Source organism: Artemia franciscana, chromosome 19, assembly GCF_032884065.1.
Source record: "Artemia franciscana chromosome 19, ASM3288406v1, whole genome shotgun sequence".
In the NCBI taxonomy this organism is placed as follows: domain Eukaryota; kingdom Metazoa; phylum Arthropoda; class Branchiopoda; order Anostraca; family Artemiidae; genus Artemia; species Artemia franciscana.
This window is the reverse complement of record NC_088881.1, coordinates 7,914,251-7,935,919: the sequence shown is the minus strand read 5'-3', so window position 1 is coordinate 7,935,919 and position 21,669 is coordinate 7,914,251. Positions and strand designations below refer to the sequence as shown.

Genomic DNA, 21,669 nt, shown 5'->3' with positions numbered 1-21,669 from the left:
AATAAAACGTAAATTGCTTTGAGATATATTTAAATTGTAAAAATAAACTTTAATATAATTCAAAAAGTAAAAGTAAATCCGCAAAATTAGTATTTGTTGTATGCCATTTAAGAACATTGATTATTTTGAAATATATTAAATGATTCCATTTCTTCTCAGGAGTGCAAGTTCACGAAGAATACATGGGGGAGGCAAGAGTCTTTTTTTCATTTTTTCAATGAAGATGCAATTTTTTTCAGAATCTAGGGGGGCTGTTTTTTGGTCATTTTTCATTAAAATACCAAAAAGAGTATTTCCAAAATCTAGGGGAAGAGACAAAAGAATTCACGGGAGAAAATGCCCCTCTGCTCCATCCCCTAAGTTGATGCCCGTGTTTCTTATGACTTCAGTAAGAGGATGCCTCATTTTGCATCTGTTTTAATAATAGTAATTAAAGTTTTGTATACAAATTGTATACTTAATATATTTTTTCAAAATATTTCTACACACAAGAGGAAATTGGAGTGGGTTTTCCCGTTTGTGATTGGTCCAAAGGCTCCCCAGAAACCACTGGGTTAGCATTTACCAAAAAAATCCAGTTGTCTTTACCTCAGACTTTTCTTAATTTGAAGGATCCCACCCTCTGAAAAAAATAACCACCCATCCCGCAAAAGACCTATGATTCACGCAACGATCTATACCAATATATGAAGATCTATTTGACTATCTATATGTCCATTTGGCAAACTTCTGTATGTAACCTTGGTTATAATTTATACTTTTAAGAGGGGGGAGGGGTGAGATGCCTTTGTAACCGCAGAGATCATTATATTTGAAGAGCATTGGATGAGAGATTGAATGCATCGATTGTAACTTTACACACAGGAGGATTTTACAGAAGAAAAATTTCAGTTAGTCAAGACATAAAAGAACAATAATACTTAGTTCGGTGATGGAAAAACATTATGGCCCTTATGGCAACGGCAAATAAAAAAAAAAAATGCTCTGTCTAATGACAGAAAAATCTTACGACACCTTTTATTATAGCAAAAACCTGAAAAAAATCCAATCCACTGAATCCCCAAAGACATATGGTTTGTGGAGCCCGATTTTTGTTTGGTGGGTGGTGGGTTTATTTTTTTGGAAGGGGGTTTCAGATTTTTTTTTAGCCCACAAAATATATTTGTATGATTTTTATTACTTGTTTAGTCTGGCAAAAATTTCGGGGGGGGGGGGTCAGAACCCTAACCCCTTCACTGAATACAATATTGTGCGCGACTATTACATAAATATATGAAATACTTATCTGGCTGGTTCCACAGGCATAGGTTTCATGTTAAAAGAAATGATTGAATTTCTAGTGCCAGTGTGAATACTGGATAAAATTAGAAACTCTTTCTGGAAATCTTGGGATTTTTTCCAGGTCAGAATCTTATTGCATTTTCTCTTAAGTTTGTAACATAACACCGCGACGCGTATCTTGGGCAGTCGAATTTTAAAATTAGACATTCTGGAAATACTGCCACCAGGCGAGTGAGATGTCTTAGATATTTCTCCCGTAAAATGAGCTAGACGCGGCAACTCAAATTTCCATTTAGTTGGACCAAGGCCACGTTTTAAACTAAAAAAAAGTTTTGTCGTTTAAAAAGAGCGCCAAAAAAGGAATTACAGCCCCTTTTTAACTAACTTAGTAAAGAGAGGCGTGTCCCCTAGTATGCATTATTTTTCTATACTGAATGCATAGTTGTAGAGACTTGGTGGAGGGGCTCGTGACTAAAATTCCAGTGTCCTTTTAGAGATTCAATCTCATCAAGAGGGCAGCTTGCCACCCTTTCAGTATCTCAGTTTCTCCTGCAACTCCACATGGCATCGAACTAAGATTTCAAAATAACTATTTTAATTAGAACGGTCGATAAGTCGTACAAATTTGCCTTCAGGGGCAACATGATAGTTCCATCCAGGGGGCAAAGGTACCAAAGTTAGCAAATGCCGCATACAAACCAAAGATTTACAGGCAAGTTCTGTTTGCAAATGATTTCAATGTTAAAGGAGAGGAGGTTATTATAAAATTAATTAAAAAAACTTATTCCACAAAACAAGTTTTTCAAAGAAAAGTAAAGAGCTCCATTAAGCCAAGAATGACCGAAAATAAAGTCAAATAATCTTCCAGGTGTAAAAATACCACAAATCACTATCAATAAATAAATGAAACTCAAAACGAACAGAAATTACAATAGATAGCCATCAAACTCAAAACGAACAAAAATTAATACGAGGAGGGCTAATAACCCCCATACCTTCTCAAAACCAGAACACAATTTACGCAACAAAACAAATGACCGTGGATTGTCAGTTTAATTGACATATGCTGATATTTATTCCTTAAAGTTTTGATAATTTTTTCTTTATGAAAGTAAGAAAAGTGAAAACATTTTAAGCATATTTTGTTTTCAGTAAAGCGCAAATTGTGTTCTGGTTTTGAGAAGGCATTGGGGTTATCAGCCCTACTCACGGTAATTTTGGCTCATGCTGAGTTTGACTTGGCTATTTATTGTAATTTCTGTTCGTTTTGAGTTTCATTTATTTACTGGTAGGGATTTGTGGTAGTTTTACGCTTGTAAGGTTATTTGACCAATATATACATCAAAAGAATCGGATTCTTATGCTGATTTTAAATATATAAGTTTCATCCAGTTTATTCTTACCCCCCCCCCCAAGTTACGAGCCTGAGAAAATTTGCCTCATATGAGAAAAAAGGGGTAAAAATTCCCTAAAAGTCATAGAATTTTAATGAAAATCATGCCATCAGATTCAGCGTATCAGAGGACCCTAGCGTAGAGGCTTTAAGTTTCTATTTACAAAAAGGTGGAATTTTGTATTTTTGCAAGAAGAAAGATCACGAATGCGTGTTTATTTTTTTTCCAGGGGTGATCGTATCAACCCAAGGGTCCTAGAATGTCTCGAGAGGGATCATTCTAACGGAAAGTAAAAGTTCTAGTGTCCTTTTTAATTTACAAAAAATTGGAGGGCAGCTAGGCCCCCTCCCATGCTGATATTTTTCCCAAAGTCACCGGATCAAAATTTCGAGATAGCTATTTCCAAATCAGAAAATGTGTGTCTGGAGAAGGGCAGCAGCCGACTATTTTACAAGGCGATGGCTAAAGGCGTATTTTACTAACAGAAATCAGAAAATGTTTGTCTGGGGAAGGGCAGCAGCCCAATATTCTACAAGGTAATGGCAAAAGGCGTATTTTGCTAACAGAAATCAGAAAATATGTGTCTGGGGAAGGGCAGCAGCTGATTATTTTGCAGGGTGATGGCTAAAGGCGTATCTTACTAAAAGAAATCAGAAAATATTTGTCTGGGGAAGGGCAGCAGCCCAATATTCTACAAGGTAATGGCAAAAGGCGTGTTTTGCTAACAGAAATCAGAAAATATGTGTCTGGGGAAGGGCAGCAGCTGATTATTTTGCAGGGTGATGGCTAAAGGCGTATCTTACTAAAAGAAATAAGAAAATATTTGTCTGGGGAAGGACAGCAGCCCAATATTCTACAAGGTAATGGCCAAAGGCATATTTTACTAACAAAAATCAGAAAATATGTGTCTAGGGAAGGGTAGCAGCCGATTATTTTATAAGTTAATGGCAAAAGGCATATTTTACTAAAAGAAATCAGAAAATTTTTGTCTGGGGAAGGGCAGCAGCCGATTATTTTACAAGGTAATGGCCCAAGGCGTATTTTACTAAAAGAAATCAGAAAATATGTGTCTGGGGAAGGGCAGGAGCCGATTATTTCACAAGGTGACGGCTAAAGGCGTATTTTACTAAAAGCAATCAGAAAATATTCGTCTGGGGAAGGGCATCAGCCCAATATTCTACAAGGTAATGGCAAAAGGCATAATTCTGTTGACAGAAATCATAAAATATTTGTCTGGGGAAGGGCAGTACCCCAATATTTTACAAGGTAATGGCAAAAGGCATATTTTACCAACAGAAATCAGAAAATATTTGTGTGGGAAAGACAGAAGCCATTTTCCAAGAAAATGCCCAAATATGGATGAATGGATGTATTTTTAGTGTTAGTGATGATAGGAGTGGATGACCAGTGTGCTCCTTCCTCTGCTAATAGTACTACTTTTGTAAAAACTTCTGTAGTGATAGTAATTTTTTCTGTTAAGTTGTGCACTTAAGGGGGTGACTTACAATGATGTGTTATGTACATTGTTATGTGTTATGCACAGTGCTGTGTTATGTGTTATGTACAATGCTGTGTTATGTACATTTATGTGTTATGACATAAAGGCACATATACAGAGACATTAGGATTGTATTTGGTTTATAAGGGCTCCAGCATAATGCCACATGTTCACCTTTAAGTACCAGCCTACAACTCCTAGGATTTCATCTGCAAAGTGAGACAGATACAGCGACTCGTATTTCGTTGAGTTGAATTAAAACCACATTTTTAAGTTGTGAAATTGGTGAAATAGGATCCCCTAAAGGTGTTGGGCTACATCGAGAATAATTTTGATTAGATTCATTTCGACAGATTTACACCTCCATGGTATAACGACAAGAAACAGCATTTTATGTTCAGCTTTGGACCCACCTTATGGGGCCCATCCAGCCTCTGTGTGGAGGCGTGTCCAACAAGGAACAGAAAACGATGATGTTGTTTAGGTAATTTCTAAGACCACACTGCCTTTCCATGACGGTAAATAAAAGTTCGAATAGGGATGTACAGTGAGTCGGTCACTGTATATGTGACCGAAATATCCAGTATATTTTGTGATTGTTATTGTCACTGTCTAATTAAAGGACTTAAGACTGATCGCTATTCGAGCTTTTATTTATGATCATATTGTTCTAGAATACAGCATTAAAAAGATGAAAACCTATACTAAGGATGTACCAAGGATAAACTAAACTTCTACAAAGCGAATATTTTTACGAAAAAAAATAATCAAATTTTTGTTAAGGCCATGTGGTACCTCAAAATAATTTTCTGATTCCCAGCTTTCCTTTCTTGTCCGCTGACCGTCTCAAAGACAAAACATTTTTAGGGAATTCTGTTTTCTGAACTTCCATCAAGAAACGTCTGTTCAATCGAAAAATCACACTTTCTGATAATGTAATTTCCATTAAAACTGAATATCTCTATCTCCAGCAAAATTACGGGAAAAATTAAAAGTGTTTTTTTAATTTCCGGGAAAGTGGGTGTCGGCTTTATTTTTCTATAGTTCACTCGGATCTATTTTCCAAGCTCCCAAGTTATGGCAAGACCGCCCAATCAATTATAAATAGTTTTGCCAGATATACTAAAAAAAATTATAATGGGGTAGGTTGATCCTCTAATGTTTCGCATGGCCTTAAGCTCCAGTTGAAAATTGGATCTTTATTGCACATTGAAAGTCAATTTTTAGATACTTCTGTTCGGGAAACAATATGCCTCTATTAGTTGGCTCCACGAAACCGGATTCTATGTTCAACTTCTTTCCCCCCTTTTTTTAAGGCAACATACCCAAATAACCCTTTACTTAGATTGATAGATGGATATTTATTGCAAAATAGCAACAGGACTATATAACAAACAAAATTATAGAAGTAACAATAATCTTGACACATCAATGAACATTTCAACAACACATACAAAATAAAAAAAAAACACTCATACACATTCAACAAAATATTGAGCACTCCCCTCCTCCCGTCCCTCACAAAATTTTTCTCTAAGTGTCATTTAACAGGGCCACCATGTCCGTGGTATCGATTTACAATAAGAAGATTTTATGCTAATTAGTTTAATGCTAATTAATCAGTTTAAACTAATTAATTAAATTTAATGCTAATTAGTATTAAATCCAGGATTTTTCTTTGAAGGAAGTATAATGTGAGTGCTACTCCTCTCTGTGCCCATGAGTCCAAGATAGGAGTGGAATGTACATTTAATTCCTTCCATTGAAGCTTCGATGTTTTAGAAGGCTATTTCTGTGCAGAAATAGCCATTTTTATGGACTCAACTGTATATCATTGTTAATATCATTCGCTTTTTTTTCGTTTTTAGCAGCATATTTTATTATCGAAAACGACCCCAAATCTAGAACTCATTAAAGCTATAATAAATTTCGCTATAACTCATTACAATTGGATAAAAGAAAAAAAAACAAAAAAACCAAGAAGATCTTTCCCAATGAAAGTAAAGAGTGATACTACAACTTAAAACAAGCAGAGACTATTCTGTATATGAGAGAGGCTACATCCCTCTTAGCCTTCTGATTTTACATTGACGTCTGCGCTATATTAAGAGAATTTTCAACCTCTTTAATAAATTGAAGGTTTAGCGGAAATAGTAGAGGCAGCCGCCTTTGTGTATAGGATTATTTCTGCTTATTTTAAGTTTTAATGCCAGTATTTACTGTGTCATATGTCCGTTTTTAGCGTAACACTGAAGGTTGTCCTAAATATGAGGGAGGTTTCCTATGAGGGGGCTATGAGGTTTCTAACTTTGTCTGTAACTATGCCAGTCTTTACTGTGTCATCTGTCTGTTTTTAGTATAATGTTCAAGGTTATCCTAAATATGGGGGAGGTTTCCTACAATGAGATTTCCTACGAGAGAGCTCTGAGGTTTTTAACTATGTCTGTTTCTAAATCTGCCAGTCTTTACTGTATCATCTCTCCGTTTTTAGTATAATATTCAAGGTTATCCTAAATATGACGGAGGAATTCAACTACCCTTCTGCTGTTTAGACGAAAGTTTGGCTTTTCCTTAATAATGTCTCGACACTGATAATCAACCTTAAAAGAGCTCACACCCTAGGAAAACGAGAGAGAAGAGGGAACGGGCCTGAAATGCCATCTGAAGGGGATGTGTAAAGTGATTGCTCCTACCAAAAGTCCTCCTACCACCAACCTATTCCGCCTATAGATAGATAGATAGTGTATTTCAAAAACCCGTGGGCCATATACTCACAAAAATATAAATAAATAACAAACAAGCAAGGAAATTAACAACAGTACGAACACGCACAAAAAAAAACAGAATTCAACACAAAAAGTACCTAATCTAACTACAAAAGTAATTAATCATATAAAACTTTTTCTTCTTATTAAAGATTTATCTATATATACTCCCACTCGAAATATTGTGGTTGGGTCACTATTTTGTAGAATACCCGGAAGCATCAAATTAATCCCATACAAATAAATTTCCCGTAAATCCAAGAGCACCGGGCATTTCCGGAGAAAATGATCCAAGTCTTCATCATCATCTTTACAAAGGGGACAAACAAACCGCCTATCAGGACCAACTATCATTTTATTTTTGTCGAACGTTTTTTGCCTGTTTTGGATTGGGAGACAATTTGCCCTAAGCTGAATCCAACGACGTAGAATCATAGCCGGTAAGTTAAATTTAAAATGAACTTCCTCCCCAAAACTAGGTTTTGCCTGATTATAATGTTGTAGGGTTGTAGAATCAAAAACCAGCCCTTGCCAATGCTGAATTTCCTGACTCTCTAATATAAATCGTACCTGGCTTTCTAAATGTGTTGGTACATCACGAGAGCAAAGACCATTATTCCTATATACAGGCAAATATTTGGATGTAGCCTTTTATTTCATTAAATAAAAAAAACAAGTTTTTTAAACTGCAAGTAAGGAGCGACAGTAAAACTTAAAACGAACAGAAATTACTTCGTATATGAAAGAGGCTGCTTCCTCATCAACGCCCCGCTCTTTACGCTAAAGTTTTTTACTGTTTTAGAAAGAAGAATTGAGAGAAAGAGTCAAACTTTAGCGTAAAGAGCGGGGCGTTGATGAGGAAGCAGCCTCTTTCATATACGAAGTAATTTCTGTTCGTTTTAAGTTTTACTGTCGCTCCTTACTTGCAGTTTAAAAAACTTGTTTTTTTTATTTAATTTCTGAACGTTTTTGAAGTAATGCATGTTTTATTTTGTCTCTCCACAATAATTAATTCATGAATAATTAATTATTAATTGTTAGTAATAATTAAGTAAAAAAATTAAGATCAATAATCATCTCAAAATTAACACAAGCAAATATTATCATAAATCAAAGTGTAGCTAATTTCACGTGTAAAGCTTAGAGTATTAAGATGAAAAGGGTGTCAAATGCACACATCAACAATATTTTTGGAACGGCTTAACGTGTCAAGGCGAAATTTCCGGGGCATCATGAAAGTGATGTTCAACTGAACAAATATGCACATTTTAACATGCACAATCTAATTTCAGGCATGTGGTCAATTTTCGGGGTGATTTTTGGAGCTTCCATCTGTATGTTCGCCATAGATTGGCCCAAAGTTGAAATATTTAAACTTTTATATCTAAACTGACCTACCAAATAATGCTAGTAAATCCTGCTCTCCCTTCATGGAAATTTTCTTCTCCCATTACAAATTCTCGAAGGAAAGTTCCCCCAGCATATCCCCCTCTTCTCAACCCCTCCCCCAAACCAAAAAAATCCTCCTGAAAACGCCTGTATACTTCCCAATAACCATTACTATATGTAAGCACAGGTCAAAGTTTGTAACTTGTTGCCCCTCCCACGGGGACTGTGGGGGAGTAAGTCGTCCCCAAAGATATAGTTATAAGGTTTTTCGACTACGCTGAATAAAATGGCTATCTCAGAATTTTGATCCGTTGACTTTGGGAAAATAATTAGCGTGGGAGGGGGCCTTGGTGCCCTCCAATTTTTTTGGTCACTTAAAAAGGGCACTAGAACTTTTCATTTCCGTTAGAATGAGCCCTCTCGCAACATTCTAGGACAACTGGGTCGATACGATCACCCCTGGGGAAAGAAAAAAAAAAAAAAAAAAAAAAAAAAAAAAAAAAACAAATAAACACGCATCCGTGATCTGCCTTCTGGCAAAAAATGCAAAATTCCACATTTTTGTAGATAGGAGCTCGAAACTTCTACAATAGGGTTCTCTGATACGCTGAATCTGACGACGTGATTTTCGTTAAGATTCTATGACTTTTAGGGGGCGTTTCCCCCTATTTTCTAAAATAACGCAAATTTTCTCAGGCTCGTAACTTTTGATGGGTAAGACTAAACTTGATGAAACTTATATATTTAAAACCAGCATTGAAATGCGATTCTTTTGATATAGCTATTGGTATCAAAATTCCATTTTTTAGAGTTTTGGTTACTATTGAGCCGGGTCGCTCCTTACTACAGTTCGTTACCACGAACTGTTTGATAATGCGAGTTTTGTTAAAGCTTGCATAAATCTTCGGAATGGAGGGAGGTTGAGGGGTAAATACTGTCTCAACACGGATCCGAAAAGCCTCTCACAAATTTTTGCGTTTCACTCTCCAGCTACACTTTGAAGCTTCAGGCACTGCCACTCCATCAAAAAAATTGTAGTTGGTGCGCACCTTAGAACTAGTGTATAACCCTTAATACCACATTGCAAACTATCCATAATAACCGTCCTTTTACATGGACTGTAATATATATTTTAAGAAATATGCCACCATGTGGCAGTACAGGTTCAGAAGCGGAAGACTACATAAATAGTGTTCCGATAGCCCTAATTTGATTGTTCATCTTAGAATTTTCATCCAATTTTATCTTGGTCCTAGTTCTGATAGTCTATGATTCCTCTTTCCGTTTCTTTTTTTTGTTTGAAAAGTGTACTAGAACTTTAAATTTCTTTTCGAATGAATCCTCTCCTGATATTCCACTACCCATGGTTAAATAGGACCGTGATGGCGAAAAAAGACAACAAACAAATAAACGCTTACCTGAGAATATCCTACCTTCTCCAAGGAAATATAGGAATTTGCATATATATATATATATATATATATATATATATATATATATATATATATATATATATATATATATATATATATATATATATATATATATATATATTTATGGGGCTTCTGACCTCGATATCTCGTTCTTTTACATTTGGCATTTTTTCTTTTTTTTATGGGCATTTTTTTTCTTTTTTCTTAAAATCGTGCAAATTTTCTGTACTAAGATCTTTTGATTCACATATTAATATAAAATTTCTGTTTTTAGGATTCCAGTTTCTATTGACAGAGGCAGTTCCTTCCTCGTCATCCATTACTCTGAAAACTGTTTGGTCTAGGGTTTTTTTATGTCACAAAAAGGTTTATTTTTTATAGACACATTCGTAAACACTACAAAAGAAACTGGGGCTAGGTATACTTTATAGGGCAAAATAGTAAAAGAGCATTAAAGGATTAATATATTCGTTTATTTTTGGGGAAATTTCTATTTTTTTTAAAACCGCCGTTTCAGAAATGTAAGGCATCCAGAAATAAATTATTGAGTACGTGCTTGGCGTAACAACAGCATTTTCCGTTCCATCGGATGTCCATGGTGTCCTTTTCAACTACTTTACTTACAACGTCAGGAGAGCATAAAATTTCAAATAATTTGGAATACGATCCTACCATAGCGTCGTGGTGTAATTGTTCCATGGGATATTAAGTATCGGTGGGATATCATTAGCTATGGAAAGGGGATACCGGGATTCCAAGCAACAAGCTCCTCGGGATACAACAAATACTTCACCGAAAAATTTATATCAACTTCAGAATTAAGTGCATTAGATGTTTTACGCGAGTAGAATTATACAGCCCTAGAACTTAAAATACCAAAAGAAAGAAAATAAGCTTTTTAATAGGCTTTGAATTGCGTGACAACATCGCAAGCCACTTTACAAATTGCCTTAATGCAGTGATTCTCAAACTGGTTCCGTAGTTCCATAGGAGGTAGTTCCGCAACGGCCATGAAGGAATTTTGGAATGACTGGAAAAATCTTCTTATATTGGTATGACATTCTTAAATGTTTCTATAATTATGGCGTGTAACATTTCTTGGGATATTTGTATTTCCGGTAAAGAAATGTCAACCAAAATTGTTTTCTCTTCTAATCTTCAAGCTTATTTTCAGAAAAATAAATATTTTGATGAAAATAATCTTAACATGTACGAATATGATTATTGAAGAATATCATCAATAATGATATTCTTGATCTTGGGCTCCCAACTCTTAATAGAGTTCCACGTCTGTCACCACGCGTGGCACATTTCCAGTGTGCCACATCATTTTACGCCACGCATTGGTGCACTACACGCTACTCATGGTACCCGCCACCTGATTTACATGACTTTAAAAGTGGTTGACCCCTCGAAAACAGCATTCATATATCTAGCGGAAAAATTTCGTACTATTTTTCTGGTTTAAGAGAATTTCTTACAAGCATATACAACCCTATAGGAATTTTTGGACTGCAAAGGATTAGCACTTCTAGGACTACTGCTGCAAATGACTTACTGTATTTCCAAGCCACCTGCCACACAGCCAACACAGCCACATGGCCAACACAGCCACAGACGGTCCTCCTTCATCCCATTCCATTCAAAGCCTCCCTCTTTACACCTCCCTTAAATGATTGCTTAAAATTTCCTCCCACTCCCTTTGGGAACGACCTGTTTGTCGTTTGGTCCTAAACGGTTGGCTGAAAAGGACGGTCTTTGCCAGTGTGTCATCTATGATCCGTAGAGCGTGTCCTAGCCTTCTCCACTTTTTTCTAATTATAACTCTAGAATTGGGTATGGAACCGTATTTTTCGTCCAGCTTACTATTTGATGGGTCAGTCAGACAGGTATCCAAACTGAGTCAAAAGAGTACCCAATGGAAATGTCCTATCCTGATATTCCCAATAGACTCTGGCACTTAATTATTCAGAACACACTCAAGAATTTTGATGTGTAAGATCTGACAAAAACCGGCCTAGCTAACTGTATTTGGAGACAATTAGCTTAGGCTCAATAGAAAAACTACGTTGTAGGTATATTTTAATTAACTACTTAATACATAGAGTTCGTATTTACTTTAGATTATGTTAAGTATTTAATTTAATCCATTCTGAGCGGGCAGATTTCCATAATTTTCTGCTGTAGTTCTCATAATTTGCTTAACAAAGCATTATGTTTTCGTCATATTTTGCTATATTTCATTAGGATTAAAGTAACTACACTTCTTGAGTGAGTTCTGTATAATTAACAAGTACCCGGACTCTAATATGGCTGATCCTGCTCACAGTCATTTGTGAACGTGAGACGGTTCTTTCGAAAAATTATTCCCGAACCACGTTACTGTTACGTTACGTCGGCCGTCCTGACCGAGTGGGTTGGTGCGCTGGATTCGGGATCCCTTGTCTGAGAGGACGCGGGTTCGAATCCCAGTGTACCTAATTCTTCAGTTTAGGACGGGGGTCAGTGGCATGACCCTGTAAGCTTAGGCAGAGTCGACCCAGCTCTAAATGGGTATCTGGGGAAGGTAAACAGGAAGGGTGTGCGAAAGCACAGGATGGCTGGCCCCCAACCCCCCATTGCACTTCCTGGCTGAAGGGCCAAGAAACGGAGATCAGCACCGCCGGTACGGACTGTAAAGTCTAATGCCGTATCCTTTACCTTTTTTTACAGTAACGTTTGTGGATAAGTCAAAATAATACATGATGACAGCAGCAATAATTTATCACATTGCTGATTTGGAGAATTGAGCGGTATTCAAGTGTAATAGATTTTGATTGACCATCGGAATGTAAATCCAAGCCATAATCTTTTGAACGTGATCACGTGGATAGATTCACTTATTTAGGTAATATTATTAGTGAAGATGATGGATGCAGAGAAGATGTTAAAAGTTTAATAGCCAAGGCCCAGGGTGTTTGTTTAGAACTTAAAACAAATATAAATTACTCCTTATATAAGGAGGACTGCCCACTTGTCAACACCTTGCTCATTAAACAGAAGTTTTTCAGTGCTTTGAAAAATGTTATCTTTCCGATTGCGGACTTTCTTTTAAAAAAATTGAAAAAAGTTAAACTTCACAGAAAAGAGTTAGGAGCTAAGAAGGATCTAATTTGAGGTACCGGTCCCTTAAATCCCTGGTTAATTGCTTTTAAAATGTGTAACTCAATGCTTATACGTTGATTAGTACTGTCCTAAGTTTAAATTTGCAATTTCAATTTTTGATAAAATTTGAATATACTTAAAAAACCGGCGATGTATAGTAATTTTGGTGATAAGTCCTTGTTAATATTACTACTAAAGAATTTCGATTGGATGAAAAGGAGTATCATTGTTTGTATGGATGGAAATTGGTTAAACTTTTGACCTTCTAAATAACTGAAGCCATCGCAACATCTACAATATGATTTTATTATCTATAAATACATCACATACATTCGTTTAAATGCATTTAAGTACTTCATATTAAAAAGAAAAAGATAAATATTACCATTTAAAATTGCTAAGAATTAGGTTCCTTGCAGTATTTCCCCCCACTCCCCCACTTTCTGGTGGGGCTGATGCTGACCTGCTTTGCCTTTTCCACCTTTGTGCTTTTATATGTGGGATGCAATATTTCCGCTGTATAGAGAAACATTTGAACTAATTCCTACTCCCCTCTAGCTCTTTCAACATTTATCTGAAGCCTCAGATAGAGTAGGCAGTTTGTCCACTAAAGTGTACTTTTGTAGGAATCTACCCTACCCCCCACCTAAACAATGACTTACCCCATTAATTATAGCTGACAGGTAATTACAGATCACCAAGCGTAGCTTAATTTATTTACAAGTAAAGCGAATCAACTTGGTTGAATCCAGTACTGCCACCGTTTGGCATTACTTATTTTACAACTGGGAAGCCTAAAATATAGTTATTTATGATTTAAATCAATTAGCTTCTCAGAATTTTAAATTGATTGCAAATTCTTCCTCTCCTGGGTAAAGTCGTAGTTTTATGCTCTAAAACGCCTAAACTGTCACCCAGCCACCAGTTTTATCTTGCCCCCCCCCCTGGAAAATTTTCTGCCGGCACCCTTGTTGCATTAAGAAAGTTCACAAGCCATTGAACCATTTCGAAAGCAGTCAAAACGTAAGGATCTTTAAGTTTGAGATACTTCACCCCGAGATAAACTTGGCTACAGGGTGTAATACCATCCAACATGTCTCCATGTGGAAGAATTGACATATGGGCTATAGAGCCATTGGAACCAGGTTTGGAATTTTAAAGGAGGGAATATTCAAGTTTGGCAGAAAATAATCGTGCTAATATAGTGATTAAACTGTTGAGCACCGCACGGTAGGAGAGTTTGACCCGGAGATTAAAAAAAAAAAAAATTAAATAAGTCACTATCCTGAATTCAAGTCTTAATGAACAGTTTCTAATATGGTTTATCATGGCACCAATCCAATACAGATAATTCTGAATATTTTTTTTTTGCCATCATTAGCCAATTCGGTATTTAGAATTATAATTAGGTTTAATTTTGTATTAGATTTTGCGCTGCTATCATTTTGGGATAGTCATGGTCCTTTAATGGCAAAAAGTATTTTTTTTTATATATAAATCTGCAAGTACCCGTAACATCTAGCCAATCACATCAGTTTATGCAAAGGGTACTTGAAGCCAGTATTTCAACACAGTGCTTTTGTTGTCTAAGTCGGTGGGTTTCTGATCGTGACAAGAGGGTAAGCCCTGTTCTTTTTACTGCTGGGGGACTGAGTTGAAACTTTCTGGAAAAGTGTTTCGTTAGGGGTGAAGGCCAGAGGTGCTCAGCCCCAGTTTTTCTGTTTTTCTTTTTTCTTTTTTACAGTAGTCTTCCAACAGGCTCATTGGCTAGTGTAAAATATAAAGTTTTAAAATGCAAAAATTACCAAAGAATTTTCACAAATCTTGTAAAATAATTTCGGCATTCACAAGCTGAACCTTTACAAAAGGAAGACAAAAGGCTACTGCTCTTTTTTCTCATATATATATATATAGAATGTATTAAATTTTTATGTGTAGTCTTCATTTATTTGTCGATATACACTCTACAAAGAACTTAACCTCGTCTTGGGTTTCGTACATTCATGAAAAATGGCATTATCCTAAAAGCTGCGTTTTATATTTCTGATACATAATACTGGACTTCACAGCGGATATTTGATCAGTCATATCGGGTTACTTTGAAAATAAATATTCAGCCTTGTTAGCAGAGAGATATTTTGTTTCTTTGGATCTGTTAAGCGTATAGACTTCTCAGCAAAATCACGGAAGATCGTGTTGCTTTATCATCATCTGAATTCGAGGTCTTAGAGGGAGATGGCTTATAATATACTATATTTATGTTTGAGCTGTGTTATAGAACGCGTTAGAACGCTGTATTTTTCTCGACTATAATGAGACTGCAGTCACCCTTCAGCGTTTCACCCTCTGTAATCGCTGCTACTCTGTTAGTTCTACCCCCTACTCTTACTTACTTTTCGTAATGCCTATCGCTGAGTAGAGTCAATGTGTAGTCATATAAGGATTTTTAAAGTTAGCTTACGGATCTTAGATTTGTCGACAAAGGTGGTCTTAGGATATTTCAATCAGGATACAACTTAAGTTCCTCTGATAATTTTGCCTGACAAACAGATATTCGCCTAATGTCAGAAAAGCAAACTTTCGGCGCTTGGATTTTATCAGAACCACACTATGGATTACAGTTGACTTGACAATAGTCAGTCCAATTACTGTCAACTGCTGTAGTTCAGGGTACGAACGTACTCATAGTCCCATTTGTCCCATAGTCCGATTAATGACAATTATTGTCAACTGCTGTAGTTCAGGGTACGAACGTACTCATAGTCCCATTTGTCCGATTAATGACAATTATTGTCAACTGCTGTAGTTCAGGGTACGAACGTACTCATAGTCCCATTTGTCCCATAGTCCCATTAATGACAATTATTGTCAACTGCTGTAGTTCAGGGTACGAACGTACTCATAGTCCCATTTGTCCCATAGTCCCATTAATGACAATTATTGTCAACTGCTGTAGTTCAGGGTACGAACGTACTCATAGTCCCATTAATGACAATTATTGTCAACTGCTGTGGTTCAGGGTACGAACGTACTCATAGTCCCATTTGTCCCATAGTCCGATTAATGACAATTATTGTCAACTGCTGTAGTTCAGGGTACGAACGTAATCATAGTCCCATTTGTCCCATAGTCCGATTAATGACAATTATTGTCAACTGCTGTAGTTCAGGGTACGAACGTAATCATAGTCCCATTTGTCCCATAGTCCGATTAATGACAATTATTGTCAACTGCTGTAGTTCAGGGTACGAACGTACTCATAGTCCCATTTGTCCCATAGTCCGATTAATGACAATTATTGTCAACTGCTGTAGTTCAGGGTACGAACGTAATCATAGTCCCATTTGTGAATAAAATCGAAAGTAACACTTTATAGTGACGGCTCTTATGAAAGAAAGATCTAAATAAAATAAAAGTATTACCATTAGATTGATTATGTTATGCTCCTTTGCAACATAACAATCATTACCCTGACAATGTACCCCCCTCCATATGGTTCCATATATAGCCCTATAAAAGTAATTTTTTTGGCATGGGTTCAAGTTTTCTAAAGCTGAACTCTAGTATACATTAGGTGAAGTAGTCTGTATGTCCTTGGGTTAGTTGCACTCAGGTGACACGAATTAGGTAAAACCCAAAAACAGGATGTATGGCTGTCATTTTTATTCATTGTTATAGACTTTTTCGTCAAAGCAAAAGAAGCAAGAATAAGATTTCATACAAAAACGGCGATTGCCAAACATGTCATTTCGTTTTTGGGGGGAATTACCTAGGGGTATCATTTCCAATAAATATTCGTAAAAAAGAATATAGTACGTCAAGGGTGTGCCTCCACCAAAGAGAACTTTTACGAATTTTGAGGGGCAAAACTTGAAGTCTCGTTAAAAATGAACTAGGTCATTCTAAAGTAACACGAATTGTGACTGCAGATAAGGTGCACTCACGGATGTTTATTTTGAGCAGGAGGGAGGATTGTGTTTTACGGTTTTAACGACAAATTCGTCCAAAATCCACAAAAGCAAGGGAGTAAATGATGACAAAAAAGATAGCAACTTGTGGGATAGTCACAAAGGACATTAACATTCTGAAGGTTAGGGGCTGGATCATCAGGAGTTTTGGAAAAGTACATGAGGCTGGGTGTATCTAATTTCTCTGTTGACCAAAAAGGACTATCTTATTTAGCAATTTTTGTTCTTATAAACAGCGTCTGCTAAAAGACGATAAGTTTGCTTTTGGGGAATGCAAAATTTGCCATTGTTGTTTTCTACTCTAAGTTACCTGGAAAACGAAATCCCACCCAGAATATGGCTCACATTCAGTTTTTTTTTTTGGTGAGATGTATTAAAGAAGTTTTTTTCATGTAAACAAAGCTTTTTTCTTAAATTTTTTTTTGGAGAAAGCTTCCCTCTCACTACATGGATGGGGACCTAACGTCCCTGTCGTAAAAGTCGTATGCAATATTTTTATGCTTCTTAGATGATTTCCCAAAGCAGCTAAGCTGTTCTCACAGGAAGGATAAGCATGGAAACAGCAAGTGATTTTAGGGGGAACAGAGGGGGCACTTGCCCCGGGTGCAGAAATTTTAGGGACGCAAAATTTCAAATAAATAATCCTACGGTTAAAATCATTTGTAACTTTTTAATTTATTTTTTAATAAAATACAGTAAAGGGCACAGTTAATAAATCAAAATAACCAATAAGATAAATAATGTATTAATACAAAAATAATAATTAATAATAATTAATAATTTAAATGATAAATTAAAAAATAATAAAAAATGAATTACTAATGAGGTCATAAAATGAAAATAACTTTGTTTGTAAATAAAAGCTTTGTTACAATTTGGTCTGAATGTTTTATGGGAGACAGGGGGGAGACGAGAACCGGCAATAACGGCAACATATGTTCAAACACATTTTGATCCTCCGGTCTATATTATCCTGCTGATCCTTCCTTTGAGAACAGATTAGCAAATAGTTTTTTTGGCAATTACCTCCGAAGTGTTAAAATTTTAGATACAAACTTTAGGCGTGACGACAACTTTTTGCATACTTGAGGAGAGGGGAGCTGCACAATGACCATGCGCTGCTGACAGTGTGACAATGTCAACGACAATGACAAAACCATCTTGGTAAAGCATATGCAGAGCAATTTTGTTGCTTTTCCAATTCTGTAATTAGATATCAGGACAGGGAAATTGGCAGAGAGGGGGCTTTGGTGCTCTGTTCTTCTAAAATCCTAAATTTCCCGTAACTTCAGGTCATTTTTTTCAAATTATCAAATAAAATATCTTTTAAATTTTACCCCTCCCCTCTCGAAAAAAATGTGTATGTGCCTGCAACGGGGACTTGAAATTATCACGAGAGACTATAGAATCTTCACCATAGAAAAAACAAACTAGTTTTATATAGGGCTTTTGACAAAGAAGGTAATTGCGCGAAAATCTAGAGTCCAAAAAATTAGGGCCCTGCTGACAAGACGCTTTTTAGATTTATTCGATGTCGCCGTAAGCTTGCTAGAGAAGCTATAAACATTTTTTTGCAAGGTAATCGAGTCCTGCTTGTTTTTATTATTTATAAATGTTCCAAAAGGTCAGATTCGAGATTATCAAGCTGCTGTTTTTGCGTATCGATGTTGCAATGATGTATGTCCTCCAGTTTTTACCAGTTTCTTTCGATTAAATCGTTCACTCCGTGGGTATGAGACTAGAGAGGCAGATAATTTGATTGTTGAGTACCGAGACACCACACGTGCAGCTTTCAGAATTAGGTATTTAGCTCCGGCTATTTGGAATGATATCCCAGCTGGCATTAGGGAGGCGGAACATATTGGGTCGTTTAAAGTAAAATAAAAAAAAACATTTATTGGGAGTGGGGAGATAATTTTTTTTTATAATTATTGTTAGCCTTTATTTATGTATATTCTGGTGTTGAGGGGTTATTTGATTGAGAGTGTTTTTGTCCTTCTGTAATTTTTTTTTATTATTAAATCAGGTTGAAAATCAGAGGATTGCGGCCGTCCAACATCAGGCTGTTTGAGCCTTCCCCCGGGCGGTTGTGTATATTTACAGTTTTTGTAATTTAGTAGTTAATAAAGAGAGAGTTCATTCTCCAGAAGGCGATATGCTAGGACAAAAAGTGAGGCATTTTTACTGTAAGTTCTTTTTGTTTTGTTCACGTTTTTGACAATCCATCCCTCACCCCCTCCTCTATACAACCTTCGGCTATATACAAAACGAAGTTAAGAAAACTTGCACCATTCGATTCCTTGTTTTATGCTCCTTTTCAATATAATAGTCGCTACCCTTCCAATGCACCCCCCCCCCCTAATGGAAATATATATAGCCCTAATAATATGTTTGTTTGTGGTTCTTTCCATCGACTGATGCGCTGCTCTGTGTGGATTCCGAGATATTCAGTTCTGACTTAGCAATTGTGTTGAATATTGTATAAAATATGAATAAATTAGAAGGAAGCATGAGAATCTGATTAATCTAAATATACTGCGCATTATAAACAACAATTGTGTCGTTTTTATGTTAGTTTTATATAGCCTAGGGCTATATGAGGTCATTCGAGGGGGACAGGGGATGAGTTCCTCAAAACGGAAATAAAACATAGATAAGATAATATCATTCATCAAGAAATACACATACAATATTACATTTTGCTATTCCCCCAAAGGATCTTCGGCCTGTAAAGAAGGGGGAAGATAAAAGAGTCACCTACTCAGAGAAGAAAAAAATTTATGAATTTAAATAATCACTAGCTCACAGAGAGAAGAGCAAAAAGGAGAAGAGAAGAAAATACGAATAAAATTAAACTATAGAACATAAAACTAAATAGAATAATAGATTAAATAGACTAAATTAATTAAGTAGATCAGTAGATTAAATAGACTCCAATGAAATAATAACAAATATATACTGAGGAGCTTTGGGGGTTTAATAAGGGGTTGAATTTAGAGAGAATGCAGTTGAGGTTTTTTAAGCGTATGTTAGGCCTTGATAATAAGTTTAATGGGTTAGTACTAAGAGGCGATATAGGAATAAAGTGTACGAGATAGAGTAGATTAGTATGGTTAAATATTGGGAAAGGGTATCATCGATAGAACATAATAGGTTAGTTAAACAAGCTTTTTTAATGATGCTTCAAGATAGGAGGAAGGATTCGTGGCCAAATCAGGTGAAGAATATATTAGACCGTGTAGGGCAAGGTAATTGCTGGAATGAGGGAGAGGGATAGGAGAGATGGTAGGGACTGTATCTAGGTTAGTTGCTAGTAGGCTAGAATCTCAGGAAGTTCAGGTTTGGCAAGCTGAGAAGGCCACCTCGCCGTCCCTTGGGATATATGCGGAGGTCAAGGAGAACTGGGGCGAAGAAATTTATCTAAAAATGGGATTGGCTCCGGATGATTTGAAATGGGTAATGTATGTAAGGGGAAATTTTATACCTCTTGGAGAACGTAGGAACTATTTAGGGAGAATTAGATTGAGGGATGGTCTTTACAGTTGCCCTATGTGTGGAGAGATGAATGAGTCTTAGCAACATTTTTTAGGGGATTGTAGGGAGTTGAGGGATTTGCGCTTGGAAATATTTGGTAAGGAGGTTGGGGGGAGATATTGGATTTCGGAAATTTTGAGAAGTAGGTGTTACTTAACTATAAATAATATTGGAAAGTTCGTCCGGGTAGGTATGAGGTATCGTGATGTTTTCTTAAATAATTAGTTTAATGTCTTTTCAGTCTATGTTTGTTACTGTATTTTTTTTTCATTTGTTTTGTGTATGTCACCATGACCCAATTGGGCTTTCCGTGTGAATAAATCTATCCATCTATCTATATATCTATCTATCTATCTATCTATATATATAAAATAAATGGATAAAATAACTTCTAAAAGCAAAAGAATTTTTAAGAATTTTGTTTATGTTTATAGTAATGAGCATAAAATTAGCAGTCTAAAAATGTCTCTTTTTTTTTGTTCTTGTATGTATCCTTCTGGAGAGCCGCTATTTTTAACTTTTACATGTAAAAGTGCTGTAGAATTATCAAAATTACAAATACAATTCTGCAAAAACTCCGGAAAGAGAATTTTTTTTATATGTAATTCGACTTCCCTATTCACTAACTTAATTTGAAGTGGAGCTCTTTTGAAATCTTGTTCTCGTATAAAACCTATAAAAACGTGCAAAATTTCGTAAAACCCTATCTAGAGTAAAGAAGAACGAAAGAATAAATTACTCTTGTTTTACTACTAGTGCTTAAAAAAACTTACCTCTTTTCTACCACTTAACGATAATCGTGACCTTGAACGAGTTAGCCTCGTTGCCATTTTTTTTCGCGAAATTCCTGTCGACATTCAATTAATTCTCAGTAAAATATTAGCACTAGCGAAGTTTATTTCTGGCTAACTGCTAACTGCAAATGCCGCCAAAGTCTGGAAAGTTTTCCGGACTTTGAAAGTTGGCTCTAGTAGGCGGGGCGAAAAATGAAAACAGACTCGGAGACAAGAATACCTGAGGAGTCAAGGGGTTACGTATTGCTAAACATCTTGTACATCCATGATACGGAGGTAGTAGTTGGAGGATAGGCAAGAGGGATAGAGAACTGAATGCAAACTGAGAGGCAGGCCTGAGGACCCTAAAACCTGTGACAGACACGGTGAAAGTTCTTGTGGTGGACGTAAAGGAGAACAAGATCAAACCAATCGCTGTAGGTCATAAGTGCACAGAGGTCTGCCCTTGGGGTGGGGGAGGTGTCAAATG

At 36.2% G+C, this 21,669-nt stretch overlaps 1 protein-coding gene across 1 annotated transcript in view; it reads right to left on the bottom strand.

Moving 5' to 3' along the window:
* The window catches only part of LOC136039246 (sine oculis-binding protein homolog), a 33,830-nt gene extending 12,476 nt beyond the window's left edge, over positions 1-21,354 (bottom strand). Inside the window, exon 1 of the mRNA XM_065722800.1 lies at positions 21,180-21,354. Coding sequence (XP_065578872.1) covers positions 21,180-21,263 — 84 coding nt within the window. The 5' untranslated portion in view covers positions 21,264-21,354. The remainder of the gene's footprint in view (positions 1-21,179) is intronic.
* Between the last annotated feature and the right edge of the window lie 315 nt (positions 21,355-21,669).